The 20,759-nt window shown below is 44.2% G+C and overlaps 1 protein-coding gene across 2 annotated transcripts in view; it reads right to left on the bottom strand.

Moving 5' to 3' along the window:
• Positions 1-19,901, bottom strand: part of Vdup1 (arrestin family protein Vdup1) — a 104,838-nt gene extending 84,937 nt beyond the window's left edge. For both annotated transcript variants that reach the window (XM_071695506.1, XM_071695505.1), the window contains exons 1-2: positions 19,869-19,901; positions 15,413-15,672 (exon numbers count right to left, since the gene is read on the bottom strand). In XM_071695506.1, the coding sequence (XP_071551607.1) occupies positions 15,413-15,533 (121 nt within the window). In that variant the 5' untranslated portion in view covers positions 15,534-15,672; positions 19,869-19,901. The remainder of the gene's footprint in view (positions 1-15,412; positions 15,673-19,868) is intronic.
• Positions 19,902-20,759: the final 858 nt, after the last annotated feature.

Genomic DNA, 20,759 nt, shown 5'->3' on the forward strand with positions numbered 1-20,759 from the left:
TCTCTCTCTCTCTCTCTCTCTCTCTCTCTTCCGTGCCTGCCTGACTTCTCTGACCTTCCCTTTGTTGCACTTCCATTCTTCTTCGTTATTACATAACCTGCCTCACTCCACACTCAGGCGCGAGTATGGTGTACTGTGAACTATGAGCACGTCACGGGCCATGGAAAACCTTATATCCGTTTTTTTTTTCTTTTTTGTCTTTCCTTACGTCTTCCCCTCTGGTGTGAAACCTCTGACTGCATCTACCCAACAGATTGTTTACATACGTTACCTTGTGTCACCCTCGTTGTCATCATAAATGTTCCTACGACTCTAGTTCATCTCTCTTCAACAGCCTCACCCTCTACATCATTCTCAAACGACTACTCCCTCCCTCTCCTCCAGTCACACACACACACACACACACACACACACACACACACACACACACACACACTACACAACTTCTTCCCTTCATAACTTACCTGCACTGGGCTTCCCACCACAACCCATATACTTCCCTCCACTGTCGTCCATACCCGTCTCTCTCTCTCTAACCTTTGCTGCCTCTTACCGTTCACTGTGTCCCGTTACCACTGCCTCCCACACTCACCTGAGGAAAGAAGAAAATTGATTTATAACTTCAGTGCACCGAAAGCAATCGGCCGTAAGAGAGAACGAGAGAAATGAAACATGAATTACAAAATGATTTAAGAGCAGGTTCATAAATTACGAATTGGATCGTGTGAAATGACACGTAATTTTCTAACAATCACTTGAAGCTAAAGACGAACTCAGGATGAGCCTGGCCCGCCCACCACCTGAGTCTGGTCATGTGGTTGGGACGGGTGCCAACAGCAGGGTGAAGAGAGGCTCCTTTACTGTGTACCTCTCTCTCTCTCTCTCTCTCTCTCTCTCTCTCTCTCTCTCTCTCTCTCTCTCTCTCTCTCTCTCTCTCTCTCCACCTAAGCGTCCACACAGCTGTCGGGGACGGACCCAACTCCACTGAGGATGTAAATTGAATGTAAATTCCTATGGCCACCCTTACGTTCTTGACCTAATTAATTTTTTTTTCAATTCACTTAGCTTCTGGAGCACTTCCAATTAGGTCAAGGTCCTGAGAGTGCTATATATGTCGATATTCGTAAGTGATCTGGAGATTAATGGGTCAACCACTGAACCAATGTGTCATGGAAGACTAGTCTGACGACTTGGTGTTGGTCCTTCGCGAGAACCGTAACCAGGACGTCCCCTGAAAATGGAGAGTCTAGCAACATATCATGACCAAATGTTTGGTCCTCTGTCCTAACACCTCCATGAGCGAGGAAAGTCGTGGACACACACACACACACACACACACACACACACACACACACACACACACACACACACACACACATATATATATATATATACTCTTGACAGCTTATATTATCCGTGTGGTGTACAGGGATGGTGAGGACATTAGTCCCAGAGTGTAAGAGGAACTGCAAACATTGCGTTCATTCTCTTGTGCACCAAGTGAGCACAGAAGAGAGACAAGTTCTCTTTACCGCGCTTAGTAGGATCTTAAGATCAGAGTTCGGTATGCTGAATTAGCTCCTGGGTGGGTAGCAGACTTTCTTTATAACCCTACGTGTAATTCGATTCGACCTATTGTTTTTGAGGTTCTAGAAAAGCTTTGGGAAAACGTTGACAGCTCCTGGAGAATCTAGAGATAAAGCTTATCGCAAGAATCAGATAACTCGAGCGAATCAAGCTGAAAAATTCTTAGATGTCTTTGAGAGATAGTCCTTGATATCTCGCAGAATCAAGCTGAAAAATTCTTAGATGTCTTTGAGAGATAGTCCTTGATATCTCGCAGAATCAAGCTGAAAAATTCTTAGATGTCTTTGAGAGATAGTCCTTGATATCTCGCAGAATCAAGCTGAAAAATTCTTAGATGTCTTTGAGAGATAGTCCTTGATATCTCGCAGAATCAAGCTGAAAAATTCTTAGATGTCTTTGAGAGATAGTCCTTGATATCTCGCAGAATCAAGCTGAAAAATTCTTAGATGTCTTTGAGAGATAGTCCTTGATATCTCGCAGAGTCAAGCTGAAAAATTCTTAGATGTCTTTGAGAGATAGTCCTTGATATCTCGCAGAATCAAGCTGAAAAATTCTTGGATGTCTTTGAGAAATGGTCCTTGATATCTCGCATGAACTTTCAGACAGCTTCGTGAAATCTGAATAACCTTGTGAGATGTTCTGGAGAGTGTGGAGAAGTTGGCCTTGTAGTTTTCCAAGTTCCTCCCCCTCATGCCCCGTTCTCTGTGGCGGATGATGGTCATGTAATCAAGGCTGGTAACCGCCGAGGGATTAAGGTATTTCGCTCCGAATTTCAGGAGAAGAGAGAGTGAGGGAGGGACAGAGCGTGAGAGAGAGAGAGAGAGAGAGAGAGAGAGAGAGAGAGAGAGAGAGAGAGAGAGAGAGAGAGAGAGAGAGAGAGAGAGAGAGAGAGAGAGAGAGAGAGAGAGAGACAACAGGTTTACATGTCGACCCCCTCCGGCTCAATAATTACCGTGCTTTATCAATTATACGAACAGTCTCGGTGATGCCCTGCAGCTGGTGTTGTCTAAGAAACCCGAGACTACGGGGTTACATTTCTGCATGCCAGGGTTTCATCACATACAGGTTCAGGGTTTCATCACATACAGGTTCAGGGTTTCATCACATACAGGTTCAGGGTTTCATCACATACAGGTTCAGGATTTCATCACATACAGGTTCAGGGTTTCACCACATACAGGTTCAGGGTTTCATCACATATAGGTTCAGGGTTTCATCACATACAGGCCAGGGTTTCATCACATACAGGCCAGGGTTTCACCACAAACAAGTCAGTGTGTCATCACACACAAGTCAATGTTACATCCAACTCTCATGAGTATTCAACACAGAGGCCAAGGATGAAGGAATTCTGCAGGATTTAAAATGCAAGTCAGGGTTTAACTTAAACTTTGGGTTTGATATGCAGGCTAAGGACTCAAAGGGGTTTATAATATACAGGTGAGGTTGTAACATACAGGGTAGGCTTTATATGCAACTGAGGATGTATGATACCTACAGTTGAGGGGGTAAGACATACACTTCATGGTCTAACAGAAAACGAGAAAATTTAACACAAAGTTAACTGGCGAGCACTTAACTTACATGCCAGACTCTCAACACTCAGCTGTGGGTTTAACATACAGGTTTTCACACAGATCAAGTTATACAGATGGTTTTCGTCATAACCCCTTCATGTATGGGGAGCTGAGGTATAGTTTGTGGATGTGTGGGTATGTGTGCGTGTGTGGGTGTACGTGAGATGTGTACCAGGCGCGACAGGCCACACCCGACCCAAGGTCAACCACGTCTTGCTGACTCCACACACACACACACACACACACACACACACACACACATATAGTCCTCCACCTACACTTTCTTTTCCCCTGGTTCTCTCTCTCTCTCTCTCTCTCTCTCTCTCTCTCTCTCTCTCTCTCTCTCTCTCTCTCTCTGAACAATACAGACACGCATTCAGCTCAAAATGGAAGGACACGTTCAGATGGCGAGCTGCTTAACCACCTCGGCAACGATGCAATCGTAGAATATTTTTTCAGACACTGGTAAACGAGACACGTCTTAACCACTGCTCAGAGAGAAGAACTCATCTTCAGGAGCAGATTGAAGGATCCTTGCTATACTGCTAAAGACAAGACAAGATCAGCAGCAGCGAAAATGATGGTATAACTGATGAAGCCAAACCTGGACGAAAGCACAATTGCAGACATGTACATTAATGACAGATGTGATACTGATACACAGAGGAAGATATTAGCTAACATCTAAGCAGCTAACACCCAAACAGGTCATACCAATTGCCTTGACTTCACACGTAATAAAATTCTCTGAAAGAACGATAACAGCGCGTATACCACAACATCTAACTAAGGACTGTCACAGGACACACGCCCTCCAAGACACTCGCCGCCCTCCAAGACACTCGCCGCCCCACAGGACACTCGCCCCACAGAAGGATACTCGCGGCCCCACAGGACACTCGACCCATAGGGCACTGCAGCTTGAAGGTCAACATAAACTGGCACCAGGAGAAAACACGCAAAAACCCAGTTATTACAATGTTATTACAGTAACATATGTAAAACTCTAATGAATGGAAAGTGGTTAAACACTTTCCCTCAATTTTGTGAAGTAATTTGATACAGTACACCAAGTTATTTCATTAGAGAGAAGAAGCAAAGCAAGAAATTAGGAGTAATAAAGCAAGATGTGTCAAGAAGTTTTGAATCAACATGATAATAACGAACGGACCTGTCTGATGCTCGTTTTTTTTATACTGAGTCCCACAAATAACGACGGTGTTAAGTCTTCAGTTCTCGTTATGATAACGACATCAGACAACGACAAAGACGTATAAGGATGGCATAAACTGGTGCTTTGATGATTACGTTCAAGTAAGCATAAATAATGGGATCAGAAGCTGATCTAAAAAGAGACGTAAAAGCATTTAGGTTATAATTCACGAGTGGACAGGAGTTAACCTGATGGAATGTAACGAAGATAGATCTCAGCAAGTAAGTCATGGAGTTTATAACAATGCACTGATGACATCGCGTAAAAAGCCCAGCAGGGAAAGTGATAGAAAGTGAAACAGTCATCAAAGATCTAAGAGTCATCACAAACGAGAGTGCGCAATTCACAGAGCATATTGTGCCAAGTAATGAGCAGTATGATAATGAGAACTTTAACAACGAGAGACGGGAAAACTATCTAGAAGAACGTCACGTGCAAAATCGAGGGATGGAGCACATGAATCACATCGAGAGGTTGAGAGTACTCGAACTTTACAGCTTAGGAAAAATAGAGAGAAAGATATATGACAATCTAAGCATGGGAACTATACTGAAGGGATAAAGGACATTGTTATAGATCAAAAAGCCTCTCAAGAAAGATGAAACTATTATCCATCAAGCAAAATGTGAGGTGAGCGCTACGCGCTATTCCTGTCTTTTGACAAAATCTAGTCATAGCTACCTTCTCACATTACTAACCAGAAAACAAGTCATAGAAAATTCGTTTCCCTGTTTTAGAGATCATATTTCTTCCTGCGGTTTCAATCTGTGTGCAATCAAGACACTTTAGATTAATGCCATAACATGAAATATCCAAGTTAACATTAGATCATACACTGTGATACATGCTAACTACTTTTTCTTAAACAGACTTCCAGATTCGAACCACCAGGCAGGGGGAATAAAGCAATGCCCTCCAGGACCACGATGTGTAGGGAATGCTGAGACGTTCACACGATCTGTAAACACGTTGGTGATATCACTAGCTCTTCCCCGAGGAGGGCCTTATACCCTCCCTTGTATCTCGTCTCATACTCATATTTGCATGACTCTTATAGGCTCAAGTTTGTTACGTGGTCTCCAGACTACAGCAAGTGGCCTGGCTCAGAAAGTGATAAAACTTAACAAACCAACACGCAGACAGTCAGTGTTCCACTACAAAATGGGGGATGATTATTTGTTCATGAACTGTATGATGTATGCTTTCCCAGTGGTGCAGTGTTGCGATACATCAAACATCTCCAGTGGTGTTATTTAAGACGTCAAGCCTCTCCAGTAGTGTGATCAGACACAGCAGGCTTCTCCAGTGGTGTGAAATAACACACCAAATCTCTCCAGTGGTGTGACCTAACACATCAGGCTTCTTCATTAGTGCTACGTAGCCCACCAAGCCTCTCCACTAGTGGTACGTGGCACACCAAGTATCTCCATGGTATGGCTTAACACTCCAAGCCTCTGCAGTGGTATAATCTACCACAGCTAACCTCTCCAGCAATGTGTCTTCTCAAAAAGCATTTCTCCAGACTATGAGCTTGAAACACAATGGACCTTTCCAGCGATAAGAACTCACAACACAGCGAACCCCCAAACAGTAGTGTGAGGAAATGACAAAGCAAAATCCGCCTTTTTTGGGGAAGGGGAAGGTTTTGTTGACCTGTAAGATGGCACTGCTAAGGAAGGTTGTGGCGTCTGCAGAGTTTATCACTTAGGCAGATCTGCCGTTCCGATAACTGTAGTAACAAATACTGAGGGAGGAATCCTTTGAGGATGGTCGTTCCGACGAGGACTGGCTGTCCTCGAGGACGATGGCTATCTCGAGCACGGGGCCTCGAGGACGACAATGACTTCGACTACACTGTGTCCGAGGGGAACCGACCATCAGTTCGACTGTGAGCTTCAGGGAAACCGAAGACTTCGGTCGGGCCGCCGCAGACATCACCAGTGAGTGACCTGGATCAAAAGAACCCTCAGGGGAACACGGGGTCCAGCTGACCTGACACAGAAGAGCCAGTTTGAGAATTAGTGCAAACCAGAGTGGGTTCACGCGAGGCTGGAACCCCGCCGTTGTTAACCTCTGTAGCAGAGTTACTCATGTTAAACTAATAAAGTTTACCGATATTAATCTTATTATTAGTTACCAATGTTAATCTTATGAAGTTGAGTTATTCGTAATAATCTCCAGAGGTGAATCTCCAGAGGTGATTGACTGATGATTACTTCTGAAGCTGAATATGCTGATGTTTAGCTCTGATATTCATGACAACCTTTGAGACTGAGTGACCAATGTAATCCATTGAAAATTGATTTACAAGACCAAAATCATGAGGAGAATTATCTCTGTTTAGAAGTTTGATTATAATATGTGGTTTCTATCCATTGGTTTGATAACGATTCGCATGAGTATTCTACCGGTAGTTTCAAATAGCTCAGTGATCTGGTGTCCGATGAGGAAGATAATGTTTGATGTAGTTCCCTTATCATACGATTTCCGTTTCGTGGCCTGAGTCATGGAAACTGTGTTCAGTGGTTCGATGACAAGATGATAGTTCCACGATTTTTTTTTTCCCCCTTGGCGGATTTCTGTACAGCACATAACACTGCGGTTTTAGTCTAGTGGTTTAGATTTGTGGCTTATCTTCACTGGTGTAAAGAAATGTGGCTTAGTGGTTTAATGCACTGATTTATGTATTAAGGTAATAATACCACTTACGTTCGCTGATTCTGATAAAGAGGATTTTCTTCAATGATCTTCATTGCCTCTGTTGCCGTTTTGGTTATCTTCTCCGCCTGAGCATTCGAAGGCCTGGGTTATCAACACATGGGAGCGGCGAACAACACACTTCTCGTTTTTTGTAGTTCAGAGTCCTAAATCAACAGTGGTCACTGACCTCATCATTTTGCTTATCTGATTTCATAAGTCTTTGGCTCACACTCGTGTATGTATATAGACACGAATATTGAAATGACCTTATTCATATCATCAAATATATTACGACAACCTGACAAGTGCGTCGATACACCTGGCGCAAGTGTAAGTATATTTATACACTTATACAAGTGTGTGTGTGTGTGTGTGTGTGTGTGTGTGTGTGTGTCGCTTACCTTAAGAAAAGGTGTCAATACACTGAGGGAACCTTACTGTTATTATGCCTGAAGACCAGAGAACCGGCTGTCTTAGCCTTCCAGTTAAACTTGTTTAGAGGTTAGTGGCTAAGTTGTTGCCACTAATATATACAACAATTTGTGTGGCCACTGGCTAACTGGCGGTCAGGGAGGAGAAGCTTAAACCCAGACGCCGGTGTATAAAACGTCTTTTGTAGAAATAGTCAATCGTATTAGTACAGATCACTTGGTCGGAAGTGCATCTACCATTACTTGCAAAGATATTGACATATGAATGTGATAGCAATATTTACTGTGTCCACCTAGCATTCCTGCCTCGCGCACAGGGGTCCCGGGTTCGATCCTAGCTGTCGGAGGTTTGTATGCTCTTTAAAGGTGCGCACTTTATTCGTATATATATATATATATATATATATATATATATATATATATATATATGTATATATATATATATATATATATATATATATATATATATATATATATATATACGATGGCGTCGTATGCAACTTCATTACTTGATATCCTTCTAAGCATCACAGCACCACAACTGTAGGACTGTAGTTTGTGACTACTGTGAGGCGGACCATGAGCCCCACTGCTGCCCAGTGCACCGCCCACCACAGCAGTCGGTGGGCGGATTAACGGTGCCCCAAACGACCCACCCACCTACCCCTAGGGCTGCCATGCCTCGCTGGCCACACACCACACCTCGGGGGGTGCACAGGTCAGCCCGGGAGGGGGTGGGGGTGGATAATATGTGCTTCAGATACCATCGTGGGATGCAGCCTCTTGTTCAAATATACCTCGACGTTGTTATACATGGACGCGACAAACGCCTTAGACGCAGGGGAAGCACACACAGGAATGAAGTAAGAATGCAGAAATAAGGGAGAAACTCGAGAGATACCTCGAGAGGACGTGAGGGATGGGGGGAAGGAGGGAGGGAAAGGGGACGACCTTATGAAGGAGTTTAAATTCACTCTGTGTGTGTGTGTGTGTGTGTGTGTGTGTGTGTGTGTGTTTTCAGGAATAACACAGGTAAGAAGAGTAGCGATGGACGGTGGCACCCCGACCTGCCCCCTTGCTGGAGTACCCGAGCAACTTGCCTCACACACATCCTGCCTTCATCCACCACACAGTCTTAATCCATTGAATACAACGGTACGATCCTTGAGTACGATGGTGCAATCCTTGAGAACGACAGTACGACCATTGAAAACGTTGATACGACCCTCTAATGCGAGGGAACGACCCTTGAGTACTACGTTGTGACCCTTGGGCATGATGGCCTGGCCTTTGACCTAGCACTCAAAAAGAACGGGTTAGGGGCCGGGCCACTTACATCCAAGAACTGTACCGTCGTGCTCAAGCGTCGTACCGTCGTGCTCAAGCGTCGTACCGTCGTGCTCAAGCGTCGTACCGTCGCGCTTAAGCGTTGTACCGTCGTGCTCAAGCGTCGTACCCTCGTGCTCAAGCGTCGTATCGTCGTACTCAAGCGTCGTACCGTTGTGCTCAAGGGTCGAACCGTTGTGCTCAACGGTCGTACCCGTTGTGGTAAAGACCCTGTCATCTACTGGTATTTAGCCACTAATGTCAAAGACTCACGCCCATTGACATGACACCTTGACCTCTGCAAAAGTTATTCATAAACAAAGCTTTGACGTCCACGGAGATAAGGTCATCATGTCCACTGTGTCAGGTCAGCTGGGGGGACCCCGTGTTCCACCTGAGGGTTCTTTCGATCCAGGTCACCGTTCGCTGGTGATGTCCACGGCCGCCCAGCAGCCGATGTCTTCAGTGTCCCCAAGACTCACACTCGAAGTTTTTTGTTTTTAACCATTTGATAGAAAACGTAAAACTCGATTTCTATTATTATCATTATTATTATTATTATTATTATTATTATTATTATTATTATTATCATTATTATTATTATCTTTATTATCATTATTATCATTATTATTATTATTATCATTATCATATAAGCTACTAATTGCAATGGACTGCAAGAAACGAAACAGATTTCATAATTCTGTTTCATCAAGTGTAGTTTTATACTGGAAATTATTTCCTGTCATCCCCGAACTGTCTTCTGTTATCTCCATGTTCTGGTGAATCTGTTCACCTGTTCTGGTGAATCTGTTCACCTGTTCTGGTGAGTTTGTTCACCTGTACTGGTGAGTTTGTTCACCTGTTCTGGTGAGTCTGTTCAACATGTACTGGTGAGTCTGTTCACCTGTTCTGGTGAGTCTGTTCAACAGACACGGGGTTATATGTGGTTAAGCCACCCAAGCTGCCTGAATCACCAAGGCTTCATACCGCAGGGTCTCTCTCTCTCTCTCTCTCTCTCTCTCTCTCTCTCTCTCTCTCTTTCAGAATTTCAGGATCTCCAGTGATGACAGCTGTGGTGGTGGTGTGGTAAGCCTGTGGCCGACAGCCTTGGAGCGGATGGTGTAATGGATTGTGAGGTCGTGAGGTAAGGGTAGTGAGGGGGGAGGGATGATGAGCGGCGGAGGTAATGGTACATAGGGTGAGGATGATGGTGAGAAGAATGATAACACTATGACTCATGGTCATGTAACAATGAAGATGAGAATCGTCCTGGGGACTGTAAGGTGTGAGTGAGAAACACTACGAACAATAACGTTAATTAGAAACGTTCACAATGGCTGCCAAGGTGTAAAACCCTGCATGTAAGGGGACGAGGGATCTCTGATGTCAGGAGATAACGCTGGATGGAGGAGGATAGTATGGCAGTAAGAAGGCCTTCTTGATAACAGTAGTGAGGATGACACGAACTGTGCGGATAAGAACGGAAGGGGTAATCATAGCACAATTAGTGGTTGGCTGTAACGAGGCGGGAGGTGTGGAATATCCACATACTCGGCCCTTTGGGCAACTGTCGAACTCTTCACTCCCATTTCACCTATAGTGCCCTAAACCTTCCATATACCTAAGCTGTATCTTAGAAGATTCTTGCGTTTTGTATCTTATGATCCAGCAGGTTGTTATCACAAGGTAAATACGATTATTTTCTTTTAACGAATATATGATGACACATTAACAGACGTGTGTACATATCTCTTTCTATCCATCCATCAAGGGGTTATGTCTTCTCATCTATCAAGGTTTCTATCTGTCCATCTATTAAGAGCTATATCTGTCCATCTATTAAAGGCTATATTTGTCCATCTATCAAGGGTTACATCTGTCCATCTATCAAGGGCTACATCTGTCCATCTATCAAGGGCTATATATGTTCATCTATCAAGGGCTACATCTGTCCATCTATCAAGGGCTACATCTGTCCATCTATCAAGGGCTATATTTGTCCATCTATCAAGGGCTACTCTATCCATTTATCAATTGTTATGCATACAACAGAAGAAAAAAGGTAGAAATGAACAGCCAAAGTGAATGAAAGATGAACATCACAGATAAATCAACGACGCTTGACGCTCGTCATATAAGTGTAACTTTAGGTGGGAAGATCCTTGAGCATAATGCAGCCTAATTCCCAAGCAATAAGACCTCCTCGTCTTGTTCAAGGTTCCCCTGGGAGGCAACGCTGACGTTCCACATTCGGGGCGCTGGAAATGGCGTCACACATCCGGGGACACTGCCTCTGACGTCCCACATCCGGGCACTGCCAGTTACGTCATAGATCCAAGACGTTTGCAGTGGCGTCACATACCCAAGGCATTGAGAATGACGTAACACACCGAAAGCACCGTTAGTGAAGTCTTATTCCAGGACACTTGAAGTGACGTCACACATCCAGGGCACACTGCCGGTGACACCATACACCCAAGGCACGGGCAGTGTTGTGGTAGAGGCGTCATATATCCAGGGCACTGGCAATGACGTCAAAACATCCGGGGACAGTGCAGTAAACGTCACGATGCTGTCGTTGGCACTGCTTTTGACCATATATGCTCATGATACAGATGAGGACGTGTGTGTGTGTGTGTGTGTGTGACCCATGGTGCATATGAAGGAAGGTAACAGCTAGGCAGACGAGTTAAGTAAGTAACAGTGAAGTAAGGAAGTAAGAGAAGCTGCATTCAAGCGGTGGTTGAGATGATAATCTTTTTTTTTCCTCTGGTAGAGGAGTGCACGAGAGGCTGTGGCGGGCCCAGGTGCTGGTACAAGACTGTTGGGTTATCTGGTCTCATGAGGACTGTACCGTTAGTGTAGGCAGCCAGGCATTATGCTGTCATCCACACACGGGCAGAAGTGTATCTAGGTCTGGAGGTTGTCCATAGCCAGGAGCAGGTAGTGAGTGCCATGTGGGCGTCAGGCCTGCAACACCAGACGGCACACAGGGTCTCCTCCGGCAACTGGTCCAGACCTGTTCTCCAGGAATGTCCCTCCCGCTGCCTCTTGCCTCCCTCATCCCCCAACCTCTTTCCTACCCTCCTCTTCCTTTCACTGCCAACCTTACCCCGCCTCCTCTGTCTGTACCCTCACGGCCCCCTCCACCACACGTTAAGGTCACCTCATCCCGCCAGCAGTGGCAATTTTTCCCCTTCTTCTTCTGTCTCAGTGCTCGACTCTTGAGGTCATCTTTCATGGCCACTCATTTTGATCAGTCATGGTCTGTTCCTCGCCTTCGTACTGGCAGGTGTGCTGGGGATTCCGACAAGTAGAGCGGCTCGCCTGCAAGTTCTCTCGCTCAATTACGTGGTTCGTCCGCTGCCTGCAACCCACAGGGCTCCTTGTAACTCCTGCCTTCTCCACAGCTCATCCTCTTGACCATGACGGTATTAGCTTTGATTACGACGGTACGACCCTTGAATATGACGGTACGATCCTTGAGTATGACGGTACGACCCTTGAGTACGACGGTACGACCCTTGAGTACGATGGTACGACTCTTGAGTATGACAGTACGACCCCTGAATATGACGGTGCGACCCTTGAATATGACGGTACGACCCTTGAGTACGATGGTACGACTCTTGAATATGACGGTACGATCCTTGAGTATGACGGTACGACCCTTGAATATGACGGTACGACCCTTGAGTACGATGGTACGACTCTTGAGTATGACAGTACGACCCCTGAATATGACGGTGCGACCCTTGAATATGACGGTACGACCCTTGAGTACGATGGTACGACTCTTGAGTATGACAGTACGACCCCTGAATATGACGCTGCGACCCTTGAGTATGACGGTACGACCCTTGAATATGACGGTACGACCCTTGAATATGACGGTACGACCCTTGAGTATGACGGTACGACTCTTGAGTATGAAAGTACGACCCTTGAATATGACGGTACGATCCTTGAGTATGACGGTACGACTCTTGAGTATGACAGTACGACCCCTGAATATGACGGTGCGACCCTTGAGTATGACGGTACGACCCTTGAGTATGACGGTACGACTCTTGAGTATGACGGTATGATGGCTAGACGACACCATGGACTGGTCCCCTATAAGTACCATTATCACTCCTAGTTTCTATCACTTTGAATCATGATCACCACTACCACTACTACTACTCCTACTACCCACGTTTTAAAATATGACTGCTTGTAGCACTGCTGCTGATACAACCAAGCGAACTATCAGAGCGAGAGATGCTAAACCCACAAGTGGCGCTTCAAAACAACACATACTCCTCAGTCCAGCCAGACCACATCTATATGCATCGTCATATTTACATTTGTTTCTGGTTTGAGTTTTAACCTCCGCGTGGCCGAGACAGCCATGAACCCTAACTAAGATTCGAACCCGACCCGTGATGTATATACATCTATATGAGCTTTACGTTCTAGTAATCTGTTTGCTACTGGCTTGAGTGCATTTAGATCTTTATCTCTTTCTCCCTCAGAATTCAGAAGGGCTTGACAGTTGGCCTCTGGATGAGTCGCTTTTGAGAAACCCTCTGCCACAGGCCAGCGTGTCACAGAGAAGGACACAACTAAGGGCTGGTCCTGGGAAGGCAGACAGACTCACCTCTCCTACAGATGAACCTACACTCGGAGCTGAACCGTAAGGCCTCACACCCTCCCAAGTCCTGATTTACCCCCACCGTGTAGTTGACAAGGGATGTAATAGCTTATGATTCAGTGTGAGACAAAGAACCTAATGAGTACAGAGATATACTTCATGAATCAACAACAAGTCGCACCCCTTCACCTTGTCTCCTGTTCCTCCCACTTAGGTCGGGGGGAGAACTGTGTCACCGAGTTTGATGGTTCACTGAGAGAAAGTTTCGGTTTTATGACCCATGGCTTTTTGACCTCGTATGAGCTCTTTGGAGAGGTGCTGGATGGGTTGGAATCCCAGAAATGCTGGTGGCGCTATCTTGGCCTCATTTGACATCTATGCTGTCATATTAATGGAAACGTATTGTGTGTGTGTGTGTGTGTGTGTGTGTGTGTGTGTGTGTGTGTGTGTGTATGGTGTGTGTGTATGGTGTGTGTGTGTGGTGTGTGTGTGTGTGTGTGTGTGTGTGTGTGTCTGTGTGTGTGTGTGTGTGTGTATGGTGTGGTGTGCGTGTGTGTGTGTGTGTGTGTGTGTGTGTGGTGTGTGTGTGTGTGTGTGTGTGTGTGTGTGTCTACCTATCTAAATAAAAGTTAGCTGTTAAGGTTATCTACTTTTTACGTTAAGGAAAGGCTAAACTGAGACAAAAACCCTGGTTCAGGGCAGACAGATCCTCGCCCCTATAACCCGTCCGTTTGTGCAGATACTACAGAACATCTTAACACACTTGAGCACACTCACTAAACACCCGCCATTGTCTGCTCCCATGGATGTCTGTGTGAGGACAGCTCTTGTGTCCGTGAAAGAGGACTTCTTGTGTGCTGTGTGTGTATGTGTGTGTGTGTGTGTGTGTGTGTGTGTGTGTGTGTCTGAACAACCTTAGTTCAATGAAATTCCAGGGAAAGCCTTAAATTCTCCCCATCATGGAAGAGAGAAGAGTGATGGGGGGTGGTGACTTGATCAAAACCTTCGAGTATTTAGACCTATGACTTAGAGTGTGAACAGCTCCTCGATAGACAGAGCGACCAGAGGACATAACATGAAACTAAGCAAAGTACTTGTTAGTACAGCTGTACGGAATTACTTGTACTGTATATGTAGTGGATAGATAGAATTAACTGAAATGAGGACATATTCACTGCAGACCGCATACAGAAACTTAAAAAAAAGTAGCATGTTAGAGAATGGTCATGAGAGGGGACTCCACTAGTGCAAAACTCCCTCACCGTACGATGCAAATAAGTAATTACAAATAGATAACTACACCATCAGACATATAGATAATAGACCAGACAAGTTACAATAACAGCAGCTCTATAGTCCCGTGGGTGGAGGAATATCAATATTTCTGGGCTTTATATATATATATATATATATATATATATATATATATATATATATATATATATATATATATATATATAATATATATATACATATATATACATATATGCTGATCATTTACCTAAGAAGTGGTGTGGCAGAAAGTGAAAGAAAACGAGGAAGCTTGATATATGTGTTGAAGTAAAAGGGGCAGTTGACGAAACGGAGTAAAGCCTCATCAAAGAACTTCTCGCTTCAAAAGAGTTCATATTTTCCCTGCTACTGAGTGCAACGCAGCCTTAAAGGCACACCAGGAGCCCCTGGATAACCCAGATAAGGTCCTGGGATTATAAAGCAATAATGAAACAATAATGATCAATATACATGGCTTTAAGAAACACCTCAACCAAAAGGGTTAAAACTGAAAAAGGGGAAAATACCTGACTTGTGTACAATCCAAACTGGGGAAGAAAATATCCTGGAAGACGTGAGGACCCACGAGAGCAAACCTGGCCTAGCCCCACCCCACTTCCGCCTGTACAGACACATATGATAACCAGCAGGTAATGACTGTGGGACTTACCGAGAACTGAAGTGTCCTCCTCGAGTTCGACGATGACCCTGCCGGAGATGAAGTGCCCGGGGAAGTACAACAGGTTAGGGTTGTCGAACAGGATAATGAACTTCTGCAGCTTGCGCGCCATCTTCTCCTGCCCTTCTCTACGCACTGCACAATCCTCACTCCTTCAACCACTGTCTGCTGTACCTCACTGTACCGTTCATGTAATGTCCCTTATGTATCTGTAGCCAGGATGGATGGTTCTCGTCCTTAATTCTGAATCACTGAAATTTGCATTTAGATATCTAAAATCTTTATCACTTTCCTTTATACTAATTGATGATAATTTCTAAAAGTATATCATGATCTCGTTTCATAGGATCATGGCATGAAATCTGGTGTGTAACGACAGACTTTCTTATCTCGAATTCATCACAAGTCAGTGGACTGTGAACATCGTTTTGCTCATTATTAATCATTGTCATTTACTTTCATTCATTACATTCATATCGCAAAGGTTGGAAATAATTGCTCGTAACATTGCTTAAAGTTGAACCCTTTATAATTTTGATGTATCGCCATTTAATAAAGTTACGTATTATGTTTACACAATGTTTCGTTTCCATCGCACGCTAGTGCCGCCATCCTAGAGTAGGAGGTCGTGACCTTTGACCTGACACCCTTAAAAGGATCAGGTCATTCAGCTACGACATCATACCTAAGGGTCGTACTGTCGTGTTCAAGAGTCGTCCCGTCCTGATCACAACAGTTAAGACAACTGGACACAGAGATCACTGGAACGGGGGAAAAAAAAATTGTAGGTGGAACTATTCTGATATCGAGAGAGAGAGAGAGAGAGAGAGAGAGAGAGAGAGAGAGAGAGAGAGAGAGAGAGAGAGAGAGAGAGAGAGAGGGGGGGGGATGGGGGCAGCTAAGGGTCCGTCTAAGCAACGACAGATAAACGACGACGTGCCAAATAACAACAACAACAACAACAACAGCGACAGGTGTTGGTCGTCTGCCACACGACAGCTACCCTGCCACCGCGACCTCACACACACACACACACACACACACAACAACACAGAGTCATACTCCCACCTCGGCCACAGCCAGACCCAGCCCTCCTTCCCCTTGCCTTACCCAGCAACCACACATCTAGACACGTAGGTGTGTGTGTGGACCAATATACTGTCATGCAAAACTATGCTGATGACGATATACTCCTTCCCTGGGATATACGGGCAGAATATACTTCCTCCCTGGCATATACAAGCAGAATATACTTCCTCCCTGGCATATACAGGCAGAATATACTTCTTCCCTGAATATACGAGCAAAACAACAGACCCGATAGTTCTGACACACACACACACACACACACACACACACACACACAAACTGTCTATTGGCAACTATTGCAATCGATTGTCAGTAAGTTATTCAAATGGTTCAGAAGACCTAGTTCAAATATGCTTCTCAAACTTGGTCACCACGCTCAAGAAAAGTAATGTAGAAGGAAGTGAAAGACGACCCGTGAAATAGGGGCAAAGAAAAAAAGAATATGCATATGAATATCTATATCTACTTAATTGCTTCGGTGATTTACGCTAATGACCAATAAAACAAAGTGTCCGTATCGACACTTCCATAAAACAAATTGACGCGTTTATAATAATGAAAATTTCCAGTCAGCCAAAACTCATGATAATTTGTTTCATTGCATAAAACTCTCTTGATAACACCTATCAGCTGTTTGTTTTCTAATCAAATGTTATAGATTTATTTTTATTCAAAACTGGTCGTCGGTTTCATTATGAACTCATTTCTCTACAACATATATATATATATATATATATATATATATATATATATATATATATATATATATATATATATATATATATTCAGTCTTATATGATAATTTGACTAATATCAGAGGTTAAATCTAACCCCCTAAATACAGTTTAAAGCTCCTAAGTTCTCTCTAAGACTACAATGTGTTCTTACACACTTGATCTTTTTATCACTGAGTTCGTAATTCGTTCCCCCATACACCGACCAGATCTTGAATACGTATTTCTGCAATACAGTGAGAAGTCAGAGGCCAATACATCTGTCCACCGTGGAAAACAGAAGCGTAAGGAGTGACTTGATCACAGCCTACCAGTTTCTAAACCAGTTCTTAATAGGTCGACGATGAACAGTTCTTGAGATGCATATACCGACCAACCCAGAGGTCATGACGGGAACTCAAAGAAAAAAAAAGAAAGAGTTCAAAAAGATGTAAAGACACACTTTTGTAGCATAGGACTAACGGTTGAATAGAGTAAGTTAAAGAATTTTGAATGCTGACCTATACAGAGGTTTGAAAAGGCACATAGCAGTACAAAAACTTCAAGAGATGGGGGCCTCACGGGTATACAACTTCTTCCCCCTACAGGGCAAATAGGTAACTACATACACGTACTTCCTTCCCCACGACAATAGCTGGTGAAGGCTATCACCCTCCCAATAAGTCTTCGAAATCTTCACAATTGCAACCACGATTTGGTCTTAAAAGCCTCGATTGTCCAACGGATTTTACAGGATCTTAAACGTACATACCAAGCATTTACATTACCCAGCTATAAGTGTGTCTAATCACCTATTTTTTAGGTACAGGGAGGGAGTTCTATACTGGCGCGGCCACATCTTTCGAACTCATCATCCTGCATCACCCTGATGTCTTTATATAATGGTTTTCGCTCATGAATCTTTTTTGGAGGAGCATAAACTATCAGAACTACTATGCAAATCCTTCCTCCGGTTACTCTTCCAATTGTGTGACCGTCTGAATGGATCATTTCCCTAATGCGGTCTTTAAGCTTAGCTCTTTTATATTTCATCGACATCCATGAGCATTATTTTCAATCATATACTCGTATCACTTAAAATTCCTGACACTTCTGAGGCAGTGACGACTGTTCAGCTCTCTATAGCCTTCTCTAATGGGCTTGTTTATAATGTTACAGGTAGAATTACGTCCTCGCGTTGGCCAATCTCTCAACCTTGTTTGTCTAGAGTGTCTTAACCTTAAGCCAGATGTGTGTGTGTGTGTGGGGCCAGGGGTGCACACTGTCTGGGACAGAATGCTTCGTGGTAACTACCCTCACGTAATCAACCATCACTCGTCCCCGGTGTGGTGATCACGGCTCTACCTGCACTGGATATGGTATCAAGATCTCTTTACTACATCAGTAATTGACGTAAGATCCTTGGGTGTGTGTGTGTGTGTGTGTGTGTGTGTGTGTGTGTGTGTGAGGTTATCAGTTGATTATCTAATTGGCGTTGCCCACATTACTGTGAGCGTGGGTTGCTAGTTTTTATATTATCTTTTTTTTTTTTTTTTAATAGATGAAGTACTAGGAGCAAGTCAGAAATCTTCCTGGGCAAAGTTTGCAGCTCTTTAAGTAACACAGTCGATAGTTTTCCTCAGCACAAGAGTGCCTCGTGACTGCTCATTTTCCACAGTGAGAGGAGTCGTCAGGTGAGCCAAGCTTTATATATAGCCTTGGCCCACTCGATCATGTGTATACAAATGCACGAAACAGCTGAAGATTCCCCACTCCTTCCTCACCCCCCTCCCCAAACAAAAGGAAAATTAATTTTCTTGACCAGGTTAGGTTTGATAAGTTTGGTGTGGATTAGGTCAACCTAACTTAACCTAATAACCTTAAAAAAGTGGGGGGGGTGGGGGGGCGCAGGGGAGCGTCGGCAATATTCAAGTGATCCAAACATATACCATCTGACTCATCCAATATTCAATACGAACACACGCAATGCCTCTTCTTTACAACTGGGTCACAGACCAGAAGAAGGGAGGCAATAACCAGAAAAGTGATAAAAAGAGGAGGAAATCAGGCTCCAAGGGCATCTCTGTGTGGAGGTGGAGGAAGAGGAGGAGGGGGAGGAACATTAAGTGGAGGAGGAAGAAGTGACTAAGTGGGGAACTCCACCCTAACCCTCCCTCCGTCTGTCTGCTGGGCATCGCCACCGCCTCAGCTGATCGCACCACCTGTACGTCAACTCTTGCCATTGTGGCTATACACTCGCCACTTCCTCTGCATTTAAGTGTCGCCCCGCTACCCCATGTCGTCAATAGGCACCCCTCTGTCAAAACCAGGGTCTATGGTTGCCCTGATCGACTCCCGATTCGGACACGCGATCCCGAGAAGACACAACACGTGAGCTGTACCGCACCAGCACTTGTCTGCCAGGGATGGGGCGTTTCTCTCTCCCTCCTCCTCCGCCTCCTCCTCCTCCTTCTCCTTGCTTATTTTATCAATCACGAGTTTTGGTCTTTTCTTGCCGCCTTTGTGTCACTCGAAGTGCGATTCTTTTTTCGACGTCTTTTTTTGCTCACAATTACGCTTTATGCACAAAATTTGACGTTCTATGCGCCAAATGCCCGCGAGTAAATACGAGCACGTGATTCCACCTTGTCACAACGAGAGCCACTCACAATCTGAGTGTGGGGGTCGCCGAGCGAGTCCGTCTTGCTGCTGCTGCTGCTGCGTCCGAATACCTTCGCAAGGCTTGGAAAATTTTCCATCCAGGTCATTCAATTTGTCGTAAAGTCTTTTCTTTTTCATTTTTTTGTTAAGCGTTTCAAGGTTTTCAGTTTACATTGCATTTAGCAGCGAATCCTGTTGATATTTGTCTTTAGAAAGTAAATAAAGGAATAATATCGGTACTGATTCATTCCACAAAGACAATAGTGTGAAGACTTATTATCTGACATTGCAGGGTTGTGCTTGAAGAATCTGAACGCTTGGTGTGCTTCTCTGGGAACATAGGAAAGGTGTCATCGTGTCCAGTTCTGCTACAATGACTAGACACCAGCATTCTTTTAGCTGGAGAGGGGAGCATCATGAGTCGTAACAGGAGTAACAATGTACAGAGAAAATGTCTGACCACGAACACGTTTGGCCATGGAACCATCAGTGTTTACAACTAGAGAGTAGATAGTGATCTTACTCACAGAAAACGGGTATCACAGGTAACTCAACTAAATGGTTTACTGACTTTTGCGTAGCGCCAAGAATGATGATGTCCATTGCCCTGGTACCTATTGCTAGTTTATAGTGAATGACTGTTCGATGAGGGAGAAAAGATTTCCCTTTATTTCTCTAGAATTCAGTTCTTGTATAAGCTAAAATTCCCTAATACTTAACTATCTTATGTTCATCAAACTAAAGTCATCGGTCGTTCTAAAGCTGCTTGAGTTCGGAAGATTTTGATAAGTCTTTAGGAATGCGACTGAAAGTTCATATTTTAACACTTTTTTTTCTTTTTCTTTCAAATTGGCTTGCCGGATATTATAGATAGC

This window comes from Panulirus ornatus, chromosome 58 (genome assembly GCF_036320965.1).
Source record: "Panulirus ornatus isolate Po-2019 chromosome 58, ASM3632096v1, whole genome shotgun sequence".
Classification (NCBI taxonomy): Eukaryota; Metazoa; Arthropoda; class Malacostraca; order Decapoda; family Palinuridae; genus Panulirus; species Panulirus ornatus.